Raw genomic sequence first — 15,457 nt, forward strand, 5'->3', positions numbered from 1 at the left:
GTTGATGAATCTTGGTCTCTAGGTAAATGGCTGATTCCGTATAATGGTAACGTGGCTACAGCTGAGATATATACTGTACGATCGCGGAGAGGACCGTTTTACCTTTCGTACTTTGTGTGCGAGTGGTAACCCGGCTGCTTCTGTTCCGGGTGCATGACGTTCATGTTCAGCGACCTAAAGTGTTGTGCGCTGGAGATTGGGTCTTATCCGTTGCCTTTGGAAAGGAATATAGAATATCCGGTAAGAGGCACTTGTAACAAATATATTTGTGTTAAGAGAGGGAAGTCACGGGGTGGGATGTGTCTGTGCACAACAAATAAGTGTATTCACTAAACCAACACTGTCAGCATCAAAATAAAGGTGTGGTGGATGGGAGGATGATCCATCTGTGCTGGAGCTGTTTGATGCCCCATACACAGTCTGTATAAAATGTAAGAACCTATAGTCCTCAGTCACTAATCTGCCTCCTGGCGCGCTCCGATAACAGACATTGGATCGTCCCTTTTAATTTAGCATCCTAGCTGTAAAGAACACCCATGGCTAATGCTAACTGTGTGAAGCGATTGTATCCAGAAAGAGGCACCATATATATATTAAGTTGCTAGACGATCTTGTCTTGTATACAGGGGTCATCAAATTTGGTTTGGATGTAGGAGGCAACTTTTTTTCTTCCCCAATAATGTTTTTAGTTTTATTTATTAGCCCCTGGTCTGCAGTTAAAAACAACATACACATTGACACCACACTCTGTGGAAATACACACAGAATCTGGCACTACAATGTGGTACATATATACACTGACTCTGACACTACAGCACACACACTGATTCCAGCGCTATACATTTACACACATACACACCAACTCTGCCACTACAGCACACACACTGATTCCAGCACTATAATTGACACACATACACACCAACTCTGCCACTACAGCACACACAATGATTCCAGCACTATACATTTACACACACACACACACACACTGACTCTGACACTACAGCACACACACTGATTCCAGCACTATACATATACGCACTGACTCTGACACTATAGTATACACACACACACTCCAGCACAATACATACACACACTCCAGCACAATACATACACACACTTCAGCACTTTAAATCTGGACAAATACAAACTGACTCACATACACTACTCACCTTGTGGAGACCTACCATGCCACTTTGTGTGATATGTGACCCTGCTGGACACCTCACGGCACCCTCTTCATCGTGGATTCACAATGGCAACCCTGGCCAGTTTTTCCCCACTTATCCTGTAAAACCCTGGGCCCCCATGGTTTCTAGTCGCCATGAAAACCTGCCGCCTGGTGTTCATCGAACCCTGTATATATGTATGTATGTATATATATATATATATATATATATATATATATATATATATATATATATATATAGTAAGTATTCAATTAGGAAATAGTACACATAGAACGTTGTGAGCGAGTAGTAGGACCTCTTTGAATTGCCTGGGTTCTCTGCTGTATAATGGTTTCTAAAAACTGACATACTCTGTCGTGTCACTTTGGGATTACTACGACGTACTAAAAAGATCAATAACCCATGTGATTTTGTTTCAGGTTATTACTCTTAGATATCATGTCAGGCAGCTTCTATTTTGTGATCGTGGGTCATCATGACAATCCAGTGTTTGAGATGGAATTCCTTCCACCAGGAAAAACCGAATCAAAGGTAATTGATCCATAAAATATTTATGATGCATCTCATTTCTTCCTGCTTTCCTTAAATCTTATTTGTGGCTTGTAATAAAATGAACAATGAGCCTTTACACTGAATTAGACTACTATGTGTCTTTTTAATGTAGATGTTGGCAGGTAGACCCAAACAATGGCCTCACTTTTTCCATTCCATCTCCCCCATCCAGCTCATATCTACTATACATAAATACAAGCTTTCATGCCAGCACAGGGTTTTCAAGGACTAGAATTGTAGCCTTTATTCTCTTTAATATTCTCTGTGTATTAGGCAGGGGCAGTTTAGAGCATCCTTTTTTTATTTTTGATACTCACAGTGAATGATGTGTAGAAGACCAGCCTCTGAGTAATTGTTCTTCTCCATTGCTCATTTTGTTTGTAGTGAGTATTTTTTTGAATCCGTGAAAAATGTTAGTTAGCAAAACCAGGTTAACTATAGGCCCTATGCATGAGGATTGCCTAGAACCTAATTGAAGAGCTCTTTGTTCCATGCTTCCCTGGCATCCGTGCATGACCTTGCATGTTGTGATTGACGGACCTACAACATACCTGCAAGTCATTGAAGTCATTGGCCATCAAGGAAGAGTTGGTGAACAGAGTTGTGCCGTAGTAAATATAACGTGGCTTTTAAAAGTTGCATTTCCATTCTGTTTCAATAATTCTTGGAAGGACACAATGATGGGTAAAGACTGTATGTTTTATTTCCCCAACAGGATGACCATCGGCACCTGAACCAGTTTATAGCTCACGCTGCTCTTGACCTAGTCGATGAGAATATGTGGCTGTCTAACAACATGTATCTGAAGACCGTTGACAAATTTAATGAATGGTTCGTCTCTGCTTTTGTTACAGCTGGACATATCCTTTTTCAACATTAGTATCATAAGTATAGATAGATAGATAGATGTATAGATATATGTATATCTATATCATATAAACATGCATCTGGAGGCTAAGACAAGATGGAGCGAGATATCGTATTTCCTCCTTCTATTAACACAAACTGTTTATTATTATTTCACTTTACGTTAAAAGCTAGCCATGTTACTATTTGTATTCGTGCATGGGTGCCATCTGTGTCAAGTATCTTCTAACATGTAATTCCTTAGCCACCTTCACATATGAGATTTATCATGCTCCATGACGTACGACAAGAAGATGGCATCAAAAACTTCTTTAACGAAGCTTATGATTTATATATGAAGGTACAATATCTTAAATATTCTTAATTGCTGTGTGTATTTGTGATGAGCGTGACTTGCATTTTTGGTTTTTATATGGTAAGCACATCTGATTCAGTTTAAACACACGTCTATTGAAACAATGTCATAATTATTTCTTCAAAGTAGAACAGTTATCGTTGTAAAACCGTACAGCTTCTATTGTTACTTAAGCTGGTTATTAAGCACAAATGTAATCGCGTCAAACTCTTGTACTCACAAGGAAACTGTCGCTTATATTTTTTTTTCTCTTAGCTAACTGTGATTTTTGCCCATTTGTTTTGTAGTTTGCCATGAATCCATTTTACGAGACAAATACCCCAATACGATCAACTGCCTTCGATCGCAAAATCCAGTTTCTTGGCAAAAAACACTTGCTGGGCTGAACGAAAAAGCAGAGTGGCAAAGCAATTAACTCTGACTCTACGGGGAGGAGTAATTTATTCCCATGTTGACTGTGGCCGATCAGACTTCTGCATTGCACCACTTTCCAGCAGGCAGATGCTCGGAGCATTGTGATAGTGTGTGAGCGTGTACATATACATGTATATATATTTACCTTACCAACTTCTGTATGATGTGACCTTCCCTGTGTATGTAGAAAACTGTTTTCTGTTCTAATTTGCCTTCAAGTACTCCTTGCTTAATAAAAGGAAAAGATCAGGGAAAGTATTGTTTTACACTCTGAAGCCATTGCTGTGTCACCTTTTACAATATGCGTAACACTTAAGACGGTAAGGTCCTAAGAGGGGAGTATTGAGCCATTGAGCACTAGACTTTGCTGCCTAAAATGTGTTATGTCTGCCAGCGAGGGCTTTAACCCCTTCAGGACCGACGTTGGCAAACTGCATCTTCCCTTGAAGACTGCAGTTTTTTTGTAAATATTTAAATTCTGTGCTTGTGATTCGCTTCAAAGCGATCAGGTGCACGGAATTGAGGGGGAGTGGCTGCTACGGATTGCTGGGGACACCCAGTGGTCGGTAGCAGCCCCCCTTCGCGCTCCCAGCTTTCATAGCGATGCTGGATCGCGCATCATCGATGACGTACCTGGTACGTCCCAGTCTGCCGGTGACCTTTGTCCAGGAAGTACCAGGTACATCCCGGTCTTGAAGGGGTTAAGAACCGTGCTAGTCCGGATTTGACGCCTCACGTTAGTGGAAGCAGTTTCTGTGCGATAAGGTTCTGTAAATATTTTTTGAAAGAAAAAAAGCTTTCAGACTCCTTGAGACAGCAACATTTTTTTCTCCTACATACCTCCCTTTGTCTCATCGACACATTCAAGGTTGTGTGAACCAGAAAATAAATTTTTCTATATATATATATATATATATATATATATATATATATATATATATATATATATATATATATATAACCTTGAATAAGGCCTCTGCTTTGACAGCATCGTTAAAGACTAAAACTTTGTTGATCCTGAAATAGATATATCTTCTCAACAGGGAATTAGTAAACATTTTGTTTTCCATCAATTACATCTTCATCAGAAGAGTACTAGTGAGCAGAAGAGGGTGTAATAAAGCAATACAATGATGTTGCATGTTGTCCCCAGCAAGGTTAGGGTGCTGGGATTACAGGTACGGCCCCATGGCTGGAATCCAATGGCTGGCTAGGAAACTTGGGAGGTAAATCCAGCAGCAGAGAAAGGGGGTTCTGGGCACCCGCTAGTCCTATCGTAGAGCAAGGCAGATGTCTGACCTGGGAACGTGCATGCCTGCCTGCCTGCCACCAACTCATACCCGTGTAAGCAAAAGGCCCATGTAACCCAAAAGGAAAGCCTGGTATAAAACCTATGCCTATGTGAGGCACTACAGGGGAAAAAAAGCCTTCTAACGGGATTGGAGAATTATTTATACAAAAGTCTGGAATGTTCTGTCTTACACAAAGCCTATCTCATTCTGCACTGCCTGAGAGGGCAAGGACAAGAGGTAGAATATGTTCCAAGCCAGGCATTGTCCATTCCAAACAAGACAGCTTCAGCCATTGCAAAGTATGCACAGTCTATCTCTACAAACAGGCTAATGCATTGTTTGTCCATAGTACTAACACACGCGCAAACATCAGATCAGCTTTCTGCGCATGTACATGCAGTTTATCAGTGCAGAATTCTACCAAACATGTTTTGAGTGTCTATCCGGCTGCTGCTGGTAAGAGCCTAGATCGCCTTATGGGAAATCCAGCTCCGTTGATACCTACCTACTCAAGCTTCCAATCTAAAAAAGGTCATACTACTGCCAATCCTGACACTTTTGTATACAAACCTTAAAATAAACTAAAAAAAAAAAAATTCAATTAGACGGTGGGGAAAATCAGAGGCTCACACTATATGACCTTCTAGAGCTTTATTTGAAAGGGCTTCTATATAATCAGAGTTTTGGCAGTTTAGGAAAGATGCTATTAGTATAGAAAATCCTAATGCGCTCAACGATTAAAGCAAAGCTATCATTCAACTGAAAGAAAAGTGATTTCAAATTAAATACGAAGCTTTACTGTGCAACATTTCATCATGAAGAACAAAATACTGTTCATTTTCATTATTAATGTACGTTTGCAAGGAAGCAGGTACCTGTAACAATAAAGAAATATCTTTAAATTATTATGTTAAAGAATACATTTGTAAACCAACAATGGAATGCAGAATTTCATAAAATTCCAACGGTCACCAGCAATTAAAACAAGCAAAAAAGAAATCTCCCAAGTAGTGCTTTTCGAACATTCAAGTTTTTTGATTTAACTCAATTTCACTTATAACCGGAACACGTTTTTGCAAGATGTGCAATTAAATAAGCGTAGCTATTGGTAAGTGCTACGGCATGAAGCCACACTACTTTGCTTGTGGAAACCTAAACATAAAGACACCCCCCCTCTTAAAACCGTGCATGCGCACGGTTTGTATACGAGGTGTGTAGGGGGCTTCTTTACGCTGTGAGGCAGGAGGTGAAATGTTCACTATATTTCTCTCCATCAGCATGTTCCTCCTGCATCATGGTCATAATGGAGATTGCATGAATAATAATAAAAATTAAAAAAAAAAAAAAAAAGACAGCTTTCCCATCAAATTGGGAAGGTTCCGATACTGTACGTCCTTACATTGATGTACATTTGTGATGTAGTTGCCCAATTGCTCAGCTGATGCAACCAAAAAACATGGGAGCCTTCACAGAACTCTTAGGATATTTCATATCAAATTTGCTGTGTATGAAATAAATTAAATATGGCAGGCTAAAATAAAAAGCATAGCAGATTTCACTTAAAGGACAAGTATTTTAAGCATAAACTTGAGTTTACTAGTAGGTGAATCAGGAATATGTATTTCTGCAGTCATTATAGTTATGGATTGTGAGCATTAGCTGTAGGAGGAAAGTAGTGAACAGTTGCCAAACCTGCTGGAAACAAAGGTAGGTCATGTTTGTTTTCTATTCCAAAACCTATAAGAGCTTACAAGTTTTGTTTAACCCCTTAATGGCAAAGCCTGTACAAAATGCATTGTTTTCAATGGGTTTAGGGACCGCCCATTGTCCTTTAAGGGGTTAAGAGGAGAAATGGCTCCTCCGTGCCCATCTGTTTCACTAAGGAGCACAATAATAGAAATCAGAGACGCTTCAAGTGCTGCTTATATTTCAGTACCGAAAATAGCCAATAAGTAGCAGGGCAGCCTACGGTGAGGCCTATGGCTTCGACAAGGTATTAGAACGCAGATGACTCCAAATGATTAATTACACTCTAATAAGATCATCTTCAGTTACACTGCTTTGTCTTGATTACCAGTTTTAAACCAAATGTCCATCATGACGGATCCATCACGTGTTAATGAGATTAGTAGACGTAGAATGCTGAAAACCTAGGATTCAACAGCAAGATGAATTAGGTTTGGGCTTTCTATGGAGATTAACCATATCAGTATGCATCATCTGATCGGATCGATCTTCGATAGCAAGGACTCTCCTAACAGCTTCTTCGAATGCTGCTGCAACATTAGTGGCATCTTTAGCACTGGTTTCAAAATAAGGATGGTTTCCATTGTCTCTACACCACGCCTGAGCCTCTTCCACCGGGACCTGACGGTCATTGATATCTATTTTGTTTCCCAAGACAACGAAAGGAAAATTGTCAGGGTCCTTTACATCTGCATAGTAGATAAATTCTTTCTTCCAGTTGCTTAGGTTCTGAAAGCTTTGGGAATCATCCACGCTGAAAGTAAGTAGACAACAGTCAGAGCCTCTGTAGAAAGGGGTCCTCAGACTCCTGAAGCGCTCCTGACCTGCTGTGTCCCAGATCTGCATGGTAACCGAATGATTGTCTACTTCCAGTTCCTTATTCAAGAACTCAACCCCTATTGTGTGAAACAACTGGGTGTCAAACTTGTTGGTGACATATCTGTTCATGAGTGAACTCTTCCCCACTCCTCCATCTCCCAGCAGGATTACTTTTAGTAGTGAAGACTTGACCGACATCGTAAAAAATATAAAAAGGTATGTCTTCAAATTGATGCACTGAAATAAACAATATAACAAAATGGGTTATTTGGCATTGGGGCTGGAAAGCAATCTGGAGAAAACACTGTAAAATGTAGGTATTTCACATTACATACATTTAGGAAACACATTTTTGTACAGATTAAACCCCCTGGGTCTGAAAACAGTGCAGATACGTCCTGTATGCTATAAGAAAAGCAAAGTTTAAACAGTTGCTGTACAGTCAGCGTACATCTCCGCTACAGACGATTCTCACATCATTCTCAACAAAAAGCACAGATTGATTACGCCAAGTGACATCGCATCCAAGCAGCTCACTGAGAAAAAACTGGTTATATGAATAGTGAGGTGCAAGGCCTGTGACCAGGTAATGTGTGATGGCTGGAGGAAGGTTGCTATAAATTTGTATACCTCTACACAAAAACAATGTATAAATGAAATATATATACTAGGGCTGAAACAACTAATCGATAAAATCGATAATAATCGATTATGAAAATCGTTGTCAACGAATTTCATCATCGATTAATCGGATCGATTTTTATCGATTATAAAAAGAGGTTTTTTCAGAGCAAATGCTCTGAAAAACTCCTCTCCTTATATAATCCGACCTCAAACAGAGATCGGATTATAACACCGGAATCCAGATCCCCCGCAACGCTGCAGGGGACCTGGATTCCCCTCAATGTCGGCCGGTCTCTCACTTCCGTCTCTCTCCCCCTCCCATCTGCCTCCTCCCCCCTCCCATACATCACTCTGCCTCTCTACCCGGCACCGTTACTGACAGGCACTTTCCCTGCAGCTTCATAGAAGCCTCAGCGTAAGTGAAGGTGAGTAACGGAGTCTGTCTGTGCGATGCAGACCCCCACCGGCTGACAGAGAATCATCCTCTCTGATAGCCGGTGAGGGTCTGCATCGCACAGACAGACTCCGTTACTGCCCTTCACTTACACTGTGGCTTCTATGAAGCTGCAATGAAAGTGCTTTCAGTAACGGAGCCGGGTAGAGAGGCAGAGCGGTGTATGGGAGGGGGGAGGAGTCAGAGGGGTGTATGGGAGCCACCCTCCAATACACCACTCTGGCTCCTCCCCCTCTCCTACGCCACTCTGCCTCTCTACCCGGCTCCCTGGTGTCTTGTCAGAAACGGAGGTTCACAGGAGGCAGAGTGGAGTATGGGAGGGGGGAGGAGGCAAAGTGATGTATGGGAGGGGGAGGAGCCAACGTGATGTATGGGAGGAGGCAGAGTGGAGTATGGGAGGAGCCAACGTGATGTATGGGGGGGGAGCCAGTGGTGTATGGGAGGAGGCAGAGTGGAGTATGGGAGGGGGAGGAGCCAAAGTGATGTATGGGAGGGGAGGAGGCAGAGTGGTATATGGGAGGGGGAGGAGGCAAAGTGATGTATGGGAGGGGAGGAGCCAAATTGATGTATGGGCGGGGGAGGAGGCAGAGTGGTGTATGGGAGGGGAGAGGAGGCAGAGTGGAGTATTAGAGGGGGGAGGAGCCAGAGTGGTGTTTGGGAGGGGTAGGAGCCAGAGTGGTGTATGGGTGAGGTATAGTGGTGTATGGGGGGGTATTATGAATTTTTAGGGCATATAGGGGGTATAAGGCATATGGATATTAGGCATATCAGGGGGGCATAAAACAAATCTGGGGGTAAAAGGTATATCAGGGGGCTCAGTTGCATATCACTGGCATATAAGGAGTATAAGGCATATCAGGGGCACAGTGGCATATCAGGGGGTATAAGGGATATATGGGGCAGAGTGGCAAGCTGGGGGTCAGATGTGCATAACTGGGGCAGTTTGGTAAATAAAAAAAATTTAAACAAGGCTTTTTTCTCAGTTTTTATTAAATATGAAAAATAGTTAACATATGAATTAATATTTACTAATAACTTTGTATTAAAACCTAGTTTGAAAACAGGGCCGGCCGAAGACTTAACGCCGCCTGGGGCGAAGTTTAAAACGCCGCCCCCCCCGCCGACCCCGGTACTTACCTTTAAACAGTCCTGCAGCGAGTCTCCCTGCTCTGCCACGGTGCCGGCTTGTAATGCTGAGCGCCGGAAATTGACGTCACTTCCGGCGCTCTGCATTACAAGCCGGCACCGGGACCGAACAGGGAGACTCGCCGCAGAGGAGAGAGAGAGAGGGGCGCCGAGCGGGTAAGCGAAAACCACTCGGTCCCCCTCTCTCTCTCCTCTCCTTCAAAAAAAAAAAACCAAAAAAAAACCAAAAAAAAGCGCTTGGGGCAATTGCCCCAGTCTGCCCCATTATAGGGCCGGCCCTGTTTGAGAAGCACCGTGTTTGGGTTCTTGTAGCTTTTATTATTATGTCCGTAAAATAAGAAGGTGAATAGCGAGAGGCCATTGCAATAAAGAGATGAAATTGTAAATTGTACGTTTTTTATTGCAATTTTTCTTCAATTTAAAATAATGTATTTTTTTATCCGATTAATCGACAAAATAATCGGCCAACTAATCGATTATTAAAATAATCGTTAGTTGCAGCCCTAATATATACCATATATTCCGCCGTATAAGACGACTTTTTAACCCCTGGGCCGGTCTTCAGGGCCACGCCGAGGTAGGTGCAAGATTGTGATCTCCCCAACTATCCCTGATCAGCAGGGCTGGTTTGGGAGATCACGACCTCCCTCTGACTAGCCCGACATTAGGGAGCTCGAGGTCTGGCACTTCAGATACGTGTGTGTGTAAAGGCAGGGGTGTGTGGTGAGGGCAGTGTATAAATGTGTATGTATTGACAGGCGTATGTTAGTATGTGTAGAGATGTGTGTGTGTAGAGATGTGTGTGTGTGTAGAGATGTGTGTGTGTGTAGAGATGTGTGTGTGTGTGTAGAGATGTGTGTGTGTGTGTAGAGATGTGTGTGTGTGTGTAGAGATGTGTGTGTGTGTGTGTAGAGATGTGTGTGTGTGTGTGTAGAGATGTGTGTGTGTGTGTGTAGAGATGTGTGTGTGTGTGTGTAGAGATGTGTGTGTGTGTGTGTGTAGAGATGTGTGTGTGTGTGTGTAAGTCTGTATAACAAGCAGCCAATCATCGGTAAGGTACATCGCTTGCCGTGATTGGCTGGTTGTTGTACGCTGGGTAGAGGGGTAGTCTTATACGGCGAGTATATAATTGTACCCTATAGAATGTTATATAGCCCAACACAAGTAGCGATGGGGAAAGGTACAGAAGGGATGAGAGTCAATATGCAAACAGCAGGGGGCAGAGAGGTAAATGATCGCAGATAGGGGACTCGGCCCCTGGATGTCTGACTCACTTCCAGCTTCATTTACTTTCCAGGAACTTACTTTCATATTCATGCAAGCAAAGCAGAAAAAGAATCAAGCTTCCCTGCTTACATACACACCTTACTGCTTCCCTTTCAAGCATCACTCAGCATCTACGAGAAAGCAGAAACATTTAGTCTTTGAACAAAAACAAAAAAACCAATGCCTACCATCAGTTATATAGTTTTGCTAGGGTTTTTTTTTTGTTTTTTGTTTTTTTAAGTCTACTATTCTTTCATTGATGGCATCTTAATTAGATAGAACAATATCGTGGTGGTGGTGGGGGTGTTCCACGAATACATAGGAAAGTTAAAAAAGGCAACTAGCCAGCAATGCTTAGCTATGACAGTATTAAAGTGCATATGATGACTGGGTGTTCTGTTAATCTCCCAAATCCAGCCAATGGCCTTCTCATATTGATGACTTGTCCATAAAAAAAAATAAAAAAAATAGTTTACTGTCAAATTAAATCATTTACTTTACTACAGGGGACAAAGAAATGCCCATTTTTATGCTGTGCTGAACTTAAATTTATCAGAACAACATTTAACCTCAAATTCTGTATTTTGTTTCAAACATTGCTTCCGCTGGGGACAGTTCATTTATGGCTCCTTTTCCCAAGGATGTTGGAAACTCTAGCAGCACCTCGCCATCGCAGCAGAGCATAAATGAAGGGGAAATGATACAATATATTATATCAGATAAGATAAAGTGCCTGCAGGAGTCTGTTAAGAAGCCATAGTAAATCGTCACACTGTACTAAACCAGCATTATCTACAGCATCATAAACAAGGTCCAAAAGTCCCAATCATGCATACAGGACCGCGCTCTGGCATGATAAAAACATCCAAACATAAACTTTACGCTTCGTCCCCGAATGACTAGAGCGCTGCTCATGACCCGCGGCATCTGAAAAATGCCACTCAAAAGCAAATCAAACTAATTTCACAAGAATTGTTTAACGTAGCCATAGCAACAAAACACTTGGCAGTATATGACTAAATGGGAGTTGTGTAGACAATTCGCTATTCTTTAAATCTTGCACGTTAGCGTAGGCCTTGGGATCAGACCTGTATAACGCATAGATGTATTTATACAAGCAGCCTATTTTGCTATACATTATGCGGAGCCAGAAGAAATCTGCTGAGGTTAGCCCTTCATTATAAAAAGTGAAGTTGGTGAGCTGAAACCCAAACTCTAATGCAAACTCCCATTTTAGGGAATAAAACTGCTTGAGTATAGGAAGGTTAGGGTAAAATCCTGTACCCACTTCTTAAAATGACAAAGAACAATACTCTGTTAGTACTAACTTGTCATTCTCCTAGTTAAGGGAAGAGAATCCCCATTGCATGTCTCAACATTTCCATAGACCACTAGTTGAAGTAGTAGTAGAAAAAGCAACCATATTAGAGGTTCGATGAGATGATGACTGGGTAGGAATGATTATGAGAGCATTAACGGGTTATGCATTGTCAAATGAAAAGAAATTAAGATGATGGGATGCTTTAATCTAATCACCACTGAATACTCTATTTACAGGAAGTTAATCATGAGCCTGGAGTATAATGCAACAGAGCATCCCCTCAATTACTGAAAAGGGGAGTCATGTGATCCCGTAAGATGTGACAACCTTAATTACTGAAAAAGGGAGTCATGTGATCCCGTAAGATGTCACAAGCAACAGAGAGCCGCCTGTTACTAAGTAGAGTAAGATGACCAACAGCAGCCAGGACGATTTCTTTACCTGAGGCAGAATGAAGAAAAGAAAAAGTCCCACTTGTTACTAGATAATATTGTTGGAAACACCACACTTGGTGCATTTAAAAAAGTAAATACATTTAATTAATGAGAAGTATTGTTTGTATTAAAAGCTCATTTGAAAAAAGAACGCCTTTACTGTGGAAGGTGCCTCTAGATGCCAGTAAGTTAATATGCATCCGGTATCAACATGGATTTAAAATTGTACGTGTTTTGGTAGGTTTAAAGAATTTTTTTTTTTAATTGTTCATTTAAATAAAGACAATTAAATAGTATAATGACTTGAGAAAGAAAAACAAGTCTTACTTGTTGTGGGAATAAAAGCAAAGCTATATTCAGCTGTACTACAAATCAACAATAGCAGCACTGTCTTCCCCGACAATCAGCGGACCAAGGGTGAACTAAGAAATCATAGGGAATAATAGGGAATTCTTTAACACACGGCTTTTATCACCTACCAGCAGAACTTACTATTATTGGTTGGTAAGCTGCGAACGCCACTTTTGAGACCTTGCACAATTATCACTTCCATCGTTAACCCAAAATGATTTAAAATAAATCAACAAGGCGGCTGCCAGTCTCACAAGTAAGAGTTAACATCTCACGCCCTGTTTTAAAAGCATCAATGAGATTTCTGAATGACTCACAGAGACTAGTTTCACAACACCCAGAAAACTTCCAGCTCTATGCCCCAGCTGACCGACTCACTAATCAGAAGTAGCAGTCTGCGGGGGGAGAAAAGGGCACTTTTCTGACTGCCATACACACCCAGCAGGCTGCGCAAGAAGCAAATATCAGGTGCCCCTCTTTCCTCTACCCTGAACGGCATACTGTAGGCATAACTAAAGCAGCAGTGGGCAACTAGTAGATCAGAAGCTGGGGACCCCAGAGAACACTCTGATCGGGAGTTAAGAAACACCAATTCTTCAGCCCTTGGTTTAGGATCTACACATGGAAATTCTAATCAGCCATATAACCATCTATAAAGTTCCACCAAAATACTACCGGTATATATATATATATATATATATATATATATATATATATATATATATATATATATGTGTGTGTGTACACACACACTACAGGAATGTAAGGCCCTTTGCCCCGGTCTCAGGTTCTTAACACTAATAATAATATCGTTGGTAACAGCGGCACAAGCACCTACCTGCAGCCTGGGGGTTATATAGAGGGCCTTCTGCACATGGAAGGTCTCATCAGAGCTAAGCCAAAAAACAAAACAGATCACTTAAATATTATTGGTCCATGTCAAACAAAACATGCGCGCATAACATACCAAAGCAAAGGGGAAAGCATGCGACAATACAACACATTAAGCGATCGCTGTCAAAGGGACGCAGACCATCAATTATAGGCACCAAGTATGCAGGAACTCCGTGTTATTTTATACCGACCCCCCCCAGGTACTGTTCACACCGACACCAGGTTAATATGTGGAGGCATACATGCATACATGTCGTGAGGAGGCATGCATACATACAGACATACATGTCGCGAGGAGGCATGCATACATACATACATACATGTCGCGAGGAGGCATACATACGAACTCTGTGTTTGCTAAAACGATTAATGTAGTACGTAAAAGCCACCTGACCAAGTACTTTTAGCATTCAGTGCACATAGTTCATTACAGCTCACAAGCTACACATACTATTCTCAGCGGCGGCCATAACACACAGTATTGACTGACACAAGCTCTGCGCATTACTCACACATTCTACTCTCCAAGCGAAACCCCGTCTCCGGTAACCTACCCATATATCGTTTGCTCTTTACCGCAGCAGCCTGCAGGAAAACAACATGGCGGAAGTCAGCACCCCTGACGTCGCCGCCAATGGGAGTTCCCTTCAGGAAGTCTAGCAAGGGGTGAATAGGCGGGGTAGGGCAGCCTATAGGGTAAGGCACTGGGATGTAGGCGTGGCCTATACTGTTGACATGGTAGTTTTAGCTGGGCTGGCGATGCTGGTCCGTGATTGGCTCGCTGCGGGTGCGGTTTGATCATATGATACAATAGATCCTTGTGACCCAACTGAAACACCCAAAGGAAGTGGGCGCCTGTCTTTAGTCTGCAACATAGAGAAAATTGATTTCGTTGGTAGTTGACGTCACACTTCAGATAATAGAAATAATTTTTTTTTATTTGAAATGTGGTTTGTAGTTCCTGCCCTGCTAGTGCATGTACAGTAGACGCACAATACACACTAGAAGCTATTGTGAACATCAACATGTTAACGGAATATGGCATTTAAAGGGTAAAAAATATTTAATGTTACATAAAAATAGATTTCCTTTACTTTCTTAGGTAGAGACTTAGCTGTATAGGGGTAGATACATGGAAAAGCCGGCTGGCAGAAGGGCTAGAGGCGGAAAATGGGCATCAGGGAGATTGGTAGAGAGTCTGCTTGTTCTGCCCCCCCCCCCAAAAAAAAAGCTGGAATAGATTACACATACGTGTATTGTTTTTAACACAAATACTACGATTGTATGTTACACTGTGGTTATGTGTATGTTTTGCCTGATTTTGTGTATTTGAACATTGAACTTTGATTTTGGTTAATTCAAGGAATAATATTCCCTTTATTTCAAGGTCTTAAAATGCACGCATTATTTTTTAGCTCAAATTAGACTTCAGATATCAATTTTGTTAATTTATACGAATGTCCGAAGACGAAGAGGAACCCCAACGAAACAAGCAAGAAGGAAGTAGAGCTCTGAATTTTTTCGTTTCCCTCCCGCTCACACACATACCTTCACTCTTACTCTCCCTACCTCCTCTGCCGTCTCTGCTTCCCTGTCTCCACTACTTCTCCTGCCTCTTCTTGTTCTTCTGTCCGCTTCACTCCGGTATCAGCTCCATGAACCAGGCCTCAAGGAGTGCTACCTTAAAAGGGGCGGAGGCTCTGCGCACACACACTCTCCACTGATTGGAGGAACA

General features: G+C 41.8%; 2 protein-coding genes across 5 annotated transcripts; one reads left to right on the top strand and one right to left on the bottom strand.

Annotated features, from left to right (window-relative positions):
* The first annotated feature begins 86 nt into the window (after positions 1-86).
* TRAPPC2 (trafficking protein particle complex subunit 2) lies at positions 87-3,630 on the top strand. The gene is made up of 5 exons (XM_053455029.1): positions 87-240; positions 1,607-1,718; positions 2,455-2,599; positions 2,861-2,946; positions 3,249-3,630. The coding sequence occupies exons 2-5, from the start codon at positions 1,626-1,628 to the stop codon at positions 3,345-3,347; spliced, it is 423 nt and encodes a 140-aa protein (XP_053311004.1). The 5' UTR covers positions 87-240; positions 1,607-1,625; the 3' UTR covers positions 3,348-3,630.
* A 2,876-nt stretch (positions 3,631-6,506) lies between these two features.
* On the bottom strand, positions 6,507-14,368 carry RAB9A (RAB9A, member RAS oncogene family). 4 transcript variants are annotated; one of them, XM_053455031.1, is made up of 4 exons: positions 14,277-14,368; positions 13,667-13,721; positions 10,821-10,853; positions 6,507-7,469 (listed from the first exon to the last, which is right to left on the bottom strand). In XM_053455031.1, exon 4 carries the CDS (start codon positions 7,428-7,430, stop codon positions 6,825-6,827), a length of 606 nt encoding a protein of 201 aa, XP_053311006.1. In that variant the 5' UTR covers positions 7,431-7,469; positions 10,821-10,853; positions 13,667-13,721; positions 14,277-14,368; the 3' UTR covers positions 6,507-6,824. The 4 variants fall into 4 exon arrangements, with proteins under 4 accessions (XP_053311006.1, XP_053311008.1, XP_053311005.1 ...); XM_053455033.1 differs by having other exon boundaries at positions 14,235-14,343; XM_053455030.1 differs by lacking the exon at positions 10,821-10,853.
* Positions 14,369-15,457: the final 1,089 nt, after the last annotated feature.

This window comes from Spea bombifrons, chromosome 2 (assembly GCF_027358695.1).
Source record: "Spea bombifrons isolate aSpeBom1 chromosome 2, aSpeBom1.2.pri, whole genome shotgun sequence".
Lineage (NCBI taxonomy): Eukaryota > Metazoa > Chordata > Amphibia > Anura > Pelobatidae > Spea > Spea bombifrons.

Excerpts from the sequence above, each read along its gene's own strand:
- TRAPPC2 (XM_053455029.1), top strand. The coding sequence starts at position 1,626 with ATGTCAGGCAGCTTCTATTTTGTGATCGTGGGTCATCATGACAATCCA. Across the intron at positions 1,719-2,454 it reads CAGGAAAAACCGAATCAAAG|GATGACCATCGGCACCTGAA; the intron begins GTAATTGATCCA and ends TTTCCCCAACAG. Across the intron at positions 2,947-3,248 it reads CTTATGATTTATATATGAAG|TTTGCCATGAATCCATTTTA; the intron begins GTACAATATCTT and ends TTTGTTTTGTAG.
- RAB9A (XM_053455030.1), bottom strand. The coding sequence starts at position 7,430 with ATGTCGGTCAAGTCTTCACTACTAAAAGTAATCCTGCTGGGAGATGGA.